This window comes from Anoplopoma fimbria, chromosome 11 (assembly GCF_027596085.1).
Source record: "Anoplopoma fimbria isolate UVic2021 breed Golden Eagle Sablefish chromosome 11, Afim_UVic_2022, whole genome shotgun sequence".
Lineage (NCBI taxonomy): Eukaryota > Metazoa > Chordata > Actinopteri > Perciformes > Anoplopomatidae > Anoplopoma > Anoplopoma fimbria.
In genome coordinates, this window is record NC_072459.1 from 10,745,577 (window position 1) to 10,759,968 (window position 14,392).

The 14,392-nt window shown below is 43.4% G+C and overlaps 1 protein-coding gene across 1 annotated transcript in view; it reads right to left on the bottom strand.

Moving 5' to 3' along the window:
- Positions 1–14,392, bottom strand: part of LOC129098413 (adenylate cyclase type 9-like) — a 29,712-nt gene extending 15,320 nt beyond the window's left edge. Inside the window, exons 1-2 of the mRNA XM_054607415.1 lie at positions 14,344–14,392; positions 11,100–12,925 (exon numbers count right to left, since the gene is read on the bottom strand). Coding sequence (XP_054463390.1) covers positions 11,100–12,912 — 1,813 coding nt within the window. The 5' untranslated portion in view covers positions 12,913–12,925; positions 14,344–14,392. The remainder of the gene's footprint in view (positions 1–11,099; positions 12,926–14,343) is intronic.

Below are 14,392 nucleotides of genomic sequence, written 5' to 3' on the forward strand. Positions count from 1 at the left end.
TTGAAAGTGATAAAAGGATGGAGGATGACCTCTGTCAGGAATATTTCACTTAGCACACGCACACCCACACATAAGTCAGAGATTGGCCTTTAGGTGTGACAGCATGGGGGATTCCTGGGGCTATAAAGTACGTGGATAGAGGAGCAGCTGATAGCCGGAGGAGACACACGAGGGAGGTCCCCAAATGAAGCCAACAGAGGGAGTGGCAGGGAGCTGAGGAACCAGCCACACCTGCTACACACAAGAGCCGCGCTAATATGACCTTGTGGAAGATATATCACTATTAATGTATGTCAGCCAATAAGAAACATGAAATTCCAGTAGAGAAATGCCAGATATTGCAAGATATTTCTGAGGTAATTTGTAAATTGTGTCACCAGCACATAGTTTATTCACTCGGTACAATTTCTCGGGCAATCTTTTAAAAGACAAATGTATGGGATTCTTATTGAAAATGTTTCTTTATGTTATGTGTTTATGTAAAAGAAAAAAACAGGATATTAGCATACAGTACCAGTCAAAAGTTTGGACACACCTTCTCATTCAATGGTTTTTCTTTATTTTTTTCTACATTGTAGATTAATATTGAAGACATCCAAACTATGAAGGAACACATATGGAATTATGTGGTAAACAAACAAATGCTCAACAAACCAGATTATGTTTTATATTTTAGATTCTTCAAAGTAGTTGAATGAGAAGGTGTGTCCAAACTTTTGACTGGTACTGTATATATTTTTTTTATCCGTACTATATAATATCGTTTACAGCTTCGAAAAGCCCAGTATAGCTATAGGTGCAAATAACAAGTTTTATTATCTGGTCAAAAAGCCACTAAACCAATTGGTGCCTCTACCCGTGTCCAAACCCCCCAAAAAACAAACTGCTGACAGACAAAAGCAAGCAAAACCTCAAATGTCCATCCTCTAATTCTCAATCGCTTATCCGGGGGCATGTTCAAAGGGGCAGAAGGCTTAGCAAGGTATTCCAGACGTCCATCTCTCCAGCAACATTTTCCAGTTCTCCCTGTGGGACCCCAAGGTGTTTCAAGGCCAGATGATATACATAATCTTTTCAGCATGCTCTGGGTCTACCCCGGGGCGTTTTACCAGTCCCAAAAACTTCTAACCGGAGGCTCCCAGGAGGCATCCTGATCAGATGCCTGAACCACCTGAACTGGGCCCTTTTGACGCAAAGGAGAAGCGCTCTACTCTGAGCTCCCCACCGCATCTCTTAGGTTGAGCCACGCCTACCTACTAAGAAAGAAAATTCACTCTTAGGGGTCTCATTTTTGAACAAGACCCCTATGCAAAGGCAGGGTCCTAGGCACGCCAGCCCCCGGCATAGCAAAAAAAAACCTCAAATGCAAATGTCATCCCAGTTTTGGTAATCAATAAAACAAAAGAACTATCATCCCATGCGTTTCTGTTAATTGACTAATTGATTAATTGGCTGATTGTTTGAGCTCTACACTCACAGCCTCAAAACAAAATTCTTTATTATTTTAAATAATAAGGGAAAAGAACAACTGCAGTAGATTAAAGATTAATAGCTACAAGTATATATGAGGACCGAAAAGATTATAGGGGGTCAGAAGTGAGCCAAAGAAAATGACTTAAGATAAAAATCTCCTGCTTCACTGTATAAATAAAACAGATAAATACAGGAAGAGGGTGTGAGACGCAAGTATTTTAAAATAGATGCTTCCTCATTCTGAAAGCTGGCCAGAAACACTCTAAAATACATTTCACAGTCTACACTGCTAATAATAAAATACTTAGGCATGCAGCTATTAAATATACTGCAGGAATTCATGGAGGGAAACACACTTTTGTTGTCACACACACACACACACACACACACACACACACACACACACACACACACACACACACACACACACACACACACACACACACACACACACACACACACACACACACACACACACACACACACACACACACACACACTCTGCAGGCTTAGTGCAGTAGCAGGCTTCAGGGTGGACTGGCTCCCCTGTCATCTTCTCTCATTCATAATTCACACAGCCCTCTCTCCCGCTGTGCACACTAACGAGTCACTACAGCCCACAAACATGGACAGGGTACGGCTGCATGTGTGGGTGTTTGCATTTGGTGTACTTGATTGCAAAGTCCAGAAAGTGAGTCTGTGTGTGTGTGTGTGTGTGTGTGTGTGTGTGTGTGTGTGTGTGTGTGTGTGTGTGTGTGTGTGTGTGTGTGTGTGTGTGTGTGTGTGTGTGTGTGTGTAGGAGGGTAAGACACTCTTTCTGTCAAAAAGCCGAAAGAGTGTTATTTGACCCCTCAAAGCCACCGTCTATGCAAATGTCATCATCTAAAATGGCATCTGAAAAACACGGACAGGATGCGGCTGTATATGTTTGAATTTAATGTATTGGAACGCAAAGTGTAGAAAGTTAGTCCGTGCAAGTGAGTGTGTATACGTGGGTGTGTGTATGCGTGTGTGTAGGAGGGGGTTATTGTGTGTGTCGCCTTAAGACTCAGCTCCATCTGTCATTGTCAATAGAAGCTATTGTGTGTCTGTGAGGAAGAGTGCTGGCATTTTCTGTACCCTTGATCACAAAGGAGAAAAGCTTAGGATGCATCAATGAGTCATGATAGCAATTTATCATTCGAGCATCTGCACGACCGCAAGGAGAGCACGCTTAGCCCCATACGCAACTCAATTCACACTGCACAAGTAGAGATATATAATTATCAAACATACAGTAAGATCAGGAGATAGACACACAGAGATGCCTTTTCATACATTTCTTTCACTTTTTCAAGGTTTACATCTCTTTGAGAGTCAGAATGTGAGCGTTTTGTATGTGTAGGTGTCCTTTAGAGCTGCAGTGGTGAAGAGTGGCTGCACATTATTCTTGCCGGGCTCACACAAAAATAGGCCTCGGCTTGGCTTTTACCTCAATATGAAAGCCAGAGCTTCAGCTGAATGCGTTCAATTTGGCCCCTCTTACCCAGTCGGAGCACCAGTCCTTCCATCTAAAAAGAGCCTCCAGTTACGAGCTGACCAACACCCCTTTCAATAGCTTGTTGCCATGGCAATTAGCCTTGGTGGGCCCAGGGTGCAGAGCTGGGATAGGCCTAAGTGTGTGTGTGTGTGTGTGTGTGTGTGTGTGTGTGTGTGTGTGTGTGTGTGTGTGTGTGTGTGTGTGTGTGTGTGTGTGTGTGTGTGTGTGTGTGTGTGTGTGTGTGTGTGTGTGTTGCCGCAGATGGGAAATCTGCTTTTCCATATGTTGTGTTGAGGCTGGTGTAATGACTGTGAGCCAGGTGGAGCCACACAAAGGGCCTAAACAGGATGAAGGTTATGGGACAACTCTATCCATCTTTCTGTCTCACTCTGTATATTCGTTTCTTTTTAACGCCTTTCTTGCAAACCCTTTCCTCTTATTTGCTTTTTCTTTTTTTCTTTTTCTTTTACTCGGTCTTCGGGGGGGAAGTTGTGTTTCCATGTGTATCTATACCAGCACATTTTCTCAGCACATTTGCATATGTGATAACAGATTGGTTGGGGAGAGCAGCAAATAGACTCCATAACAAAGTCTTGCTGCGTTAAATCCACATTATACTAAAGCATATCAAAACAGCATATCTGATTATTTGTCACCTAATGCAATGAAAAGAGTCCAATTCTAGTGGTATTTACATTTGCATGATTCTTCTATTCAGAATACTACAAGGAAAACAGCAAACTAATTACACACTTTATAGTTTGAAGATAAGAACCAACACACAACAAGGATATGAAGTATACTATCCTGCAGATCAACACTCCCTCCATCCTCCACTACTCATAACCTCTGTGAGTTATGGTCTTATTATACAAGACAGTAAATATCTGCCACATGACTACCTCCACACAACAGACCAATGCATGGCTTCACTGCATCACTGTTGAACAGTTTAACGGTAGCTAATGGAGCAGCTGAAACATGGAGTCAAAGCACATTATTCTCCCATCTCACCATACCAGATGCACCGGGAGGTGAGGTTATCCGTGTTAAAAGTGTAAAGGCAGATCTTGGGTAAGTCTTTAGTTTCTTTTAAATGTAGGTCCAGTGGAAGAAGGGAGTAACAATTGGGAATTTTAAAAGGAAAGGAGAAATAAGTTTTAGTATAATTTTTAAATTATTTAAAAGTACAATGTAAATAATTTCCCCTAATGAACAGTTGAAAACCCTAAGATACTTACCGTCAATTTATGTCCACAAAAAGTTCTTGTTTTTGTCATGAACGGGCTCAGATTGTTGTTATAAGTGTATGGCAACATCATGGAAAGGACCCTACTGACAGAAAACTGTTTTTCTACCTTTTGCTTTTCGTTATTGTGCCATATGACTTGTTGCCGGGAACATTACTTCTAGTTGGTTGTCATAGTTTGTTGTGCTGGAGAACAGAAGCTGTTAAGGTTTTGGTGAAACTTAATTTTACATATCTGCAATTTTTAATGTCACGGCTGAAAAAAATATGGACGTGATGCAAGATTTCAGCACAAAGAGTACAACAACGAGTCTTCTCCTTGAGCTCGGTAAGACACAATAACAAAAAAGGTAAAGAAAATATTTTATTTCTCTAAAGGGTCGTTTCCACAATGTTTTGAGATAGAATTACGATCTGAGCCTGTTGTACATTGTCGGGGAGGAATTGCCCCAAGCCATTGCACAGCAGCCACTTAAGCAGAAGCCGTTTGTAGTGAACTAACTCAATACTGTACCATTTTAAAAAATGTTTGTTAGTCAATTAGACACAAAAACATCAAAACCTGGTCAGAGGTGAAAAATACTGACGTAACTCTTTTAAAAGAAATAGAGGGATAAGAAGAAGTCTCCTAAAATCCACTACAAAGACATCAGATCATTATCCTTTGTCAGTTCTGCCATTGGAGTAAAACACGTGTAGCATGTTTTACTCCACATACTACATGTGTTAGTGTTTGCTCTACATGCTCAGCTGTGTAAACTGCTCGCATGTGTGGCTCCTTATCAGACAGACAGTATAGTCGCTGATATCAGGCTCTCTCATCCACCTCGCCCCGGGTCATCTCTGTCTGAGTAGATAGAGGCAGGACAGTTCACCATTGAGTCAGTATGACAGCTTTTCCCTATGGGGGGGGACTGAGAGGTCTGCTGACACTTGTCAGGATTAAGCGGAGTACAACAGGATACGTAGATGCTCCGACAAAAATCTCCAACAGTGTCAGTTCAATAGAAAGCTCAACGGGCTACACTTTGAAAAAAATATGCTCTCTGGATTTCTGCTCTTGATCCAGAAAGTCATTACACCACCTGAGTACAAAATCTATTATGGCTTGCTGGGTCAATAAGCTTGCTGCACAGTCCTCCTGAGTGAGTACTGCTAGTCTCATCCTGCTTAGTAACAGTGTGACACAGCAGATAGCCTAAATGACTGCAGTTATAATATCCAGCTACTCACCACATCATTCACCTTGAATAACCTTGCCACAATGGCCCCTATGTTTGCAGAGCATGACACGGGATCCTGAAGCTCTGCAGATTTGCTCAGTATGATAAGGCCAAAAGATAATAAATGATGAGGTTGCATTGCTGCAGGCTACAATGCCATGCTGTGCTGAGCCATAATACGCAGCAAAGGGCGATACTGTAAAATGCAGTGTGATGTATTGTGTCATTACGCTCTCAGCTGTAATCTATCCGTGCAGGGCCTAGGTGTTCCAGGCAGGGCTCGTTCACCATTTAGCAGTTTGATCCCTGGCAGCCTCTGAAGAGCTGCGTTCCCCTCCCAGACTTCGGAGTGAAAGGGCAGCTACAGAACGCAGTATGTTGCGTAATAGTTATCCTGGGATCCATTTACCACTGGTTTTATAGACCATCTCAACAACTGCCAACACAGCCCAAACATGCTCTAGCTCCATGTCTGCTCCTCCTTGTAGTAAGCCACGCTACTTCACTATCAACCCCCCCCCCTCTCTACAGTAGGGCTGAATGCTGGGTGTGCATACCGATTTAGACTCAAGAGTCTAGACGAAATATATGCAAGGTATTTGATTTGTTGGCAGGGGGAGAAGACAGCTGTGTATATATTAGGGTGAAAAAGCCAAATCTTTTAACTTTTTGTCAAGTACAGCAGTGGGTTGACTGACAGCAACACACACACACACACACACACACACACACACACACACACACACACACACACACACACACACACACACACACACACACACACACACACACACACACACACACACACACACACACACACACACACACACACACACACACACACAGCACTTCAGGTGTAAAATCCTAAGGCTTAAATGTGTACAGCCTCCCTTTCTCTGATTGTGGTTCACACTAGAGCTCAATGCTGAGGTCCAGTTACATGGAGGCTTAATGTAATGGTGGTTAGGCAACGCTGCTGCAGTTCTGCTCCCTAGTGCCAAAACCCATTGGACCAAAACCGAATGTCACACGGCAGAACTGGACCACAGTTAAGGGCACTTCATTTACTTTCCCTGTCTAGTTCTCTCTCACTTTTCTTCATCCCTGCGTCTTTAAGTGTAAAGTCAAAAGCAGCCTCATTTATCATTTTTCAAGGTCAGAAGCAGCAGCCATTATAAGTAATTCTCCACTGAGCCTCAGGCAAATACTGAACACTTTTTCAACTGACAGTACATCCCTATGGAGTATCATTCGAAGGCTACAGGATATGTGAGTGCGAGTGTGTGTGTATGCGAGTCTCCCAAAAACACAAATGGCTCTACCGATAACCATCACTGCTGCAGAGCATGAAGTAACAGGGGCAGAGTGATTGGACACATAGCATTCATCACAAGGACCATTTGCAGCTAGGTTCTGCACTCTGCTCAAATCAATCCTAATGTAGCTAATCATTTATTGTTCTGAAGATTTAAAAAGGTGGACAAGGAATCGGGACAGATTAAATATCGTGAACAAGAATACAAATGATATTCCGCTATAAAGCCAGATCACTCTTTGGTCTTTGTTGTCGTTCATATCCAAACGACATGAAACCCTCTCTTGTTGCCTCATTATAAATAAACACAGCCATGACAGTGTCTTATTATTATAGGCAATCGATATAATTAAATGTGATATAAACGAGCTGGCTGGCAGTTGGCTGGTGTCATCGGGGTCGGTATAACACCAGGCCAGTGTGGGAAGATATGATGATGGAGAATTACTAACACTAATCAATTTAGCCAAGGAGATTACCCAGTGCTGCTTTATTAGAAATCTCCCACAGGGCAAACGGTGGCAAGAGAGCAGGTCAGCAAGGGATATACTGTACGTACGTAGCTGGCTGGCACAGCTTCGCTCAGCGGTTACGTTAGAAAAGGTCACGCTCACAGTTTCAAATGGAATCTGAGAACATGTCTTACCTTGAGGCGGCGGGTTACTGAGAACCCGGTACATAATTAGTATCAGTGGAAAGGGGCTGTGCAATTAAAGCTGTCAGAAGCTCATATTAATAAAAATGTTCTTTTGATCATTATAGTGGAGCTAGTGTACATTTGGGGTATTTCTAATACATTTTCACTCATTTACAGCAAGGGTCTGAATAATTCAAAGCAGGTGAGATGAAGGAAGATGCATACAAAACAGAAAAACTGTGAACATTTTTTTGGTTACCTTGGGGGCAGTGGAAACAAGTTGTGAACAAAGCAATGACATATTGTCACTTTTTGATATAGCAAACCTGTCAGCAAACAGTTGGTTATTTACGCATCCAGCAGTTGCAACAATATGACAGCCATGAGAGTGAACCAAAGCAGTAAAGTTGTGGCTGAACAGATAAACAATGAGCCAAAACTCACTCCGTAAAGCCGAGGAGAGCTGCAGATTCATCACTACACCAAAGCTTTCCCTCTCACATTACATTGTCATTTGATACAATTTTATTTTAACAAATATACATTGTAGCTGATTTCATGTCTGCCACTCTGTAACAACACTGTACTGTTGCATATTCAAGCAAGAACTGGTTATAACTCTAATTACTACATTTCCTCCAGTTGTATTGTAACACACACAATCCTTAGACAACATCAGCACACATTTCATTTCCCCTGGAAACAAAGGCTTGAAAGAGAGAAGAACCACCTCTGGCTCTCTGTGGTGTTTCTCCCATCAGCAGAAAGATAATAGGACCGCACTGACAGTCTCCTCTGAAGGGATCATCGTCTGCAGGTGCCATCATTCTACATTAAGCACATAAGGAAGGACATAGACAGATACTTTCCATGGAAACAGAATTCCCATTTCCAGTAAGGAAAAAATGCACAACAATGTCTGGCCTCACATGCAGCCCATGTGTTTACCTCTTCAATGCATTATAGAGACAAACACATCCAAAGACTGTCCAGATCATCTTAGTGTATCCACTAAACGGGCTGTGCTGCGGTTAAAGACGGGGTTGCAACTAACCATGTTCACAGTACCCGACTTTAACAGTCATCAGATATCCGTACTGTTCTGATGTCTTTACTAATTCCTCTATGAAGATCAGTAAAATATGTTATGCGTAATGTTTGTTCATGTCTTGCGCTATCTTGCGATAACCCCCCCGACAGACCCAGATGTTAAGCATGCTAGATATCTGAAATGGGTCTGCGATGTAGTGCGATTTTTTTGTTTTTTTCAAGCAAAAATACCAAAGATTCTCTGCTTCAAAGGGTCTCCGCTGTGAGCATTTGTTGCTTTTTATGTTTTATATCATGTTAACGTAATATCTTCCGACCAAACTTTAACCAGGATTTGTCAGTATTTACTGACATTTTATAGATTTATACATTCATTTAGAAAATAATAAGCAGATTAAGCAATAAGGATGAACAATTTGCGGATTTTCTCTTATTCTTTAAGCCAACTCATGCTTAAATAAATAATTTGTTAATCATTAGACAATGAATCAACTAATTTAATACAGATTAAATATTTTATCCACCAAAAATCTTGCTTTTCTTTTTCGTACTTCACATGTCATCTCACATTTAGAAGACATCACCTTTTGCTCTGAAAAACAGTAGCAGGCACTGTTTCCTGACATTATAAAGACTAAACAATTAATACATGAATCAGAAAGATCCCTAATTCAGATTAAGTGGTAATGAAAATATTAAAATAATCATTAGTTAGAGCCTAAAAACTATCATGTCAAACTGTCTTACTTAACCTCAAACACCAGTTACCACCCAGTGGGATGTGAACAGAGCCACATCTCTATTTGTTAGTAAACCCACAGGCCTCTGGTAAGTGCTGAGGAGCTGACAGGATGCAGCTGCAACAATCAACTGACCACACGTGGTTGCACCTTATGTAAACCTCTGTTACAATGAGCCACAAATAGTTTGTAATTACAGTGGGAAGCTAACAGTAAGAAAAAAACTTTTAAACATGTGAACCTACAGGATGCCTCAGCCTGAAGTTATAGTGGAACTGTAAAATCACTCAAAAGCCAATAGAGAGAAAATGAAACATCACACTGACTCAAAAAGGACATCAAAAATACATAAAAGACAACTGCACAGCAATCAGGGCCTTGGTCAAAGAAAAAGAAATCCACTTCAGAGTCAGTCATCAGGGACCAGCCCCAGCCAGGATCCATGCCTGGCTGCAATACCAAGTGATTAACACAGACTGAGCCAGACCGTGGAGGGAATTTTACAGCAGGGGATCACAACTCTCTCCTGACAGCTAGGGCTCTCACTGGCATAGCAGATCTAGAGGGAAAGGATAAATCTTAAGAGAGGAACTCAATACATGATTAGGGTAAGAAAGAAGTCGAGGAGAAAGAGGAGGGGGGGTGAGGTGTGGTGATAACACTGTGGGTAACACATTTATCCTCACAATATAATAAAGAAGGACAAGAGCAAGATTGGTAGTCACTCATTAATCGAACAGATGAGGGGAAAATGCAGGCCCATAAATCACTGGTAAACAAGAGGCACTTCAGCTCCATCTTGTTCCTTGACAGGTCACTGCATTTACTTCCAGGCTTGAGTCCCGCAGGTATAGCATGTTTGGTAGTTTGTGCGCACATATTATTAATGAGCACACAACAATTGCTAAATTCCATGAACTACCAGTTCAGATTAATCCATGCCTGTTCTGAACAAAATCAGACATGCAGCCTCCAAGGAAGCACATTTCAGCATCTATTGAAACTAAAATAAACCTGAAATGCTAATTCAAAAAGGGCTGAACACCCTCTGCACAACCTTAGTCAGACACTGTCACTCCCCTATACTGGCTGATAATGGATCAGCCAGCCTTGAATGATGAAAAGAGCCATTAAGCCAACATTTAGTTACACTGGGGCGATTTGCATTAATGTATCAAATAAAAGCTGCAGTTAGGAAGTTTAGAGTCAAGTAAAAGAGAGGATAAGATACAGGGGTGAAGATAACGCTGCAGGCAAATCTCTATTAGAGAAGGCGACAGTTGCATTAAGTTGTAAAGTCATCCCTGGGGTTCACAGTGAGGATAAGAGAACAGGACACATTGAGGACGTCTGGAAGGCAATGTAATTGAACAGCAGAACAAAGAGTAGGACTAGACAGGGTGTGGAGGGGAGGATGGGAAAGAAGATGGCGTCCTTCTGTGATACAGTCACTTAATGACAACCCCACAGAGGGCATGTAGCGGACTCCGAACCTTTTTAGCACATCTGCAAAGGTTACATGATGCTAAAACCTTGTGTCGACCCACGACCAATGCAAATGCTCTGTTGCCACTGGTCTAATCAACCTGCAGGTTGAACTGCAAATATGCTGACATAGGCTGACATTTCTTCTAGGGCTGGCAGTAAGGCATTACAGGACATTAACTTAAGCACCTCAGAATGCCTAGACAAATGTGTGGGCTTCTGGGGGAACATTTGCAGCAATAAGTCTCAATGCTGCAGCAAATTTGTAAGAACCTGACTTTGGAGTGCTATTATTTGGAATATAAGGAATAAAACAAACAAAGTCTGGAAAAGGAAGCCAAATTTACCCAACTCACTACATCCCTACTTGGCAGAGACATTTAAGCAATACATTCACAGAGCACCTACCTTTGAGCTGGTCAGCCACCACACTCTGTCCTATTCTCTCAATGACTTGTCCATCTTCATGCTGGTAGCGATCATCCAGGAAGTTGGCAGTGGCCTGTGACAGGTGGACCTTCCCAGCCACTCCCAGCTGCTCCATTAGGTTGGCGAGGTTGACGTCGTTCGACCAGACGTCAAACTTGAAGCGTTTCATGCCCAGGATACCACACAGTACAGTGCCAGTGTGGACACCCACCCTCATGTTGACCATCTCCCTCTTCTCCTGGCAGAACTGTTCAATAGCCTGAATCATGCCCAAGCCCATCTCCACGCAGCAATACGCATGGTCCGGTCTTGGTTCGGGACAACCAGCCACACAGTAGTAACAGTCTCCTAGAGTACTGATCTTTTCACAGCCGGTGAGCTCACAGAGTCGATCAAAACGCCCAAATAAGTCATTTAATAGTCCAACGAGGGCATGAGCAGATTTGTTGGCAGACATCTTTGTGAAACCCACAATGTCTGCAAAGAGGATGCTGACAGGCTCCATCCGCTTCATGTTGAAGGGTCTGAAGATAATCTGGCCACGAGGGATGGAAGTTTTCTTGCGTTTGTTGTTTTTAGGGCTGGAGATGACAGCTGCTGCACCGCTGGTGGAGTATCGTTTAACAGAATTATCACCGATCTCCTCGTCACCCTGCTTCATCAGCTCATCAGCCACAATTCTGGGCATGACAGAGTGGATCATACGCTCCTTCAAGGCTTTCTCCACTTCCAGATCTTTGCCATGCATGATAGCTTGTCCCACCTTAAGGAAGGTGCTGCGTGACCGGACTTCAGACATGATGAATAGGTGGATGCCGATGACGTGGGCACAGAGGTGAAGTAGAGCTTTGGCTGGGCCGAGCCAACATAACGTATCCCAGTCTGATTGAGAGGCTATGATCCAGTTTTCCCCGGCCTGGGTCAGATGCAGCCAGCCCAAACTCTCAAAAAAGACAGAGTAGAGAAACCCAAGAAAAACAGAAGCATAGAGGCGAACATGGAGAACGCTGTAAAGCAACAGAAGAACCTCGATACAGAGGGAGAAGGTGCCGACAGGAGACAGACAAGGGGACCAGGTGTTACCTCCCGGGAGGTTGTCATAGGACAGGTTGTATGAGGGTCCCATTCCACTGAACTCCTCCACATCGGGTGCAGGTGTGGGAGTCTCCGGGTCCCTGAAGCTTGATGTCTGAATCTGGGGGGCCAGGGTCAGGGTGAAGGTTACAATGATGAGCAGCAGAGACGCTTGGTTGTAGTAGTGAGAGTAGAGTTTTGTAAAAGTTAAGAGGAAGAGAAGAAAGCAGAAAAGGAGGAAGGACGCGGTGGGAAGGAGAAAGGCAGTCCTGTCACAGCGGGAAGGGTTGCTAGCAAAGTATATTCCCCAGAGGAGGGCAGCGGCAACCAGGTAGAAGAGCACAAAGCGGAAGCGCCGCTGGGTCTGAGGGAAACACCGTTCCCTACAGGCCTCTTCCAGGATCGAGGAGTCAAACTTTGGGTCCCAGAAATGACCAGCAGATCTCTCAAAAAGCTGAGGCATCTTCTTCTGTACGCGATTGCTCTTGACCACGGGCCTCCTGGCTCCGGACTCTCCGGAGCTGCAGCTGGAGGAAATGCTGTACTTGCAGTGCTTGGATCCCCCGATGAAACCTCCCCCAATTGAACCCAGCGGCCCGCCTCCATGCTTGTGTTTGGCACTACTGCCAATCCTCACCGAGACGCCTCCATCTCCACTTGAGTCACAGCTCACTTCTGTGTTGCGAGGCAGCAGTTGTTGATGTTGGGGCGATGCCATGTTGCTTTTGAATCTATCAAAAAAAAGATGATGCAGAAAGGACGGTTATTGCAAAGATAAAGTTGATTAGGAAGTAAGGCAAAGTCTGGGGAGTCTGTACAACAACTGATCGTTTACCCTTAAAAGTAAAAAAAACTAAAAAGGAGAGCACAAATAAAAGGCTTTGAGAAAATTCCACTCAGCGGTGTAGTGGCTGTAGAAACGCCAACAGACCTTTCACAGATTTTGAATAGTTCATTATTGGCCCTCTTGACGTCAATCCCTGCATTCCTCTACGCTGTTTTGGCGCACTTGAGACTGCAAGGTTCACTCGCTGCTTTCTCTGTTCTTGTCCAAATCCACTCAGCTGCCCACACACTGTATCACTCATTGGAAAAGTATTCAGGAAAAACTCAGAGAATAACAAAATAATGTGGTAACGGGAAAAAAAAAAAAAAGAGAAATACCAAAGAAGTGAATAAATGTGTTAAGGGTTCTTGAGATGTCGCAACTGAGTGTGGAATATCAAATGTGTTGTTGTCATTAAGAGCTCGCTGCAGTCAACATACTGTCATTACTGGTTCATGTCAATTCCCGGTTTTCCCCCCCACACAGTTTTCCGTTCCACCGGTGATATACAGCAATACTTCCTGACCTCACCACGTTTTGTTTGCAACTCTACAAAACTTCATCCAGAACGCATCCTCCACAGGGTTTGCTTTGACTCAAACACTGTGGTCCAGCTTTAAATTAAATAATATAAATAAATAAAAAATAATAATAATAAAAAAATGCCATCAGCGCCTTTTATTTATACCCACATGCTCCCTGCTGCCGGGCCTAACCGCGACTATTTCCGTGGACTCAGCCCCGTCCTTTCCTGACATTCTAGTCGGGAGTCTCCGACACCGCTGCGTCTTAAGGCGCACTTGGGATCGCACGCACGGAGGTCCGCAGGACAAAAAAAAAAAAAAAAAAAAGCATGAGACGTGGTGCGCAGAAAATATCCCGAGAGAACTGTTTTATTACAGGAGCTCAGCTGTCAGTGACTGGTGTGTAAACCCCAACCGGTCTTGGATCAGTGTCGATCGGTATTGCTTTGGTCTCCACAGTCACACCAAATGTCGTCACAGTGCGCCCCCAAGGAAAATTGTCCAGATATTGTGATCATGCCGGTTCCTGGCTGTATGTTCTGTCACTCAAGACGGTTGAGAGAAAAGGAAAAATGCAGTCTTGAGCAGACTACATGAAGTCCTTTTCTCTGAAGTAAACTTTGGCCACAGCAGCTCTGACCCCACTTCTAAATGGCAGACGACGAAAAAGCCCGGAGAGAGTGTGGCTAATTAAAAGGTCTCCACCCCCCTCACACTATGAGTCCCACAGGTCACAGCTGAGTGCTGCCTTTATCCGGCCACTCTAATTGAATCGTGCACAAGATAAATACATCCATACCTCCAAAGAATTCCCCTTATTCCCTAGACAAATGATGGATTGGGGCTGC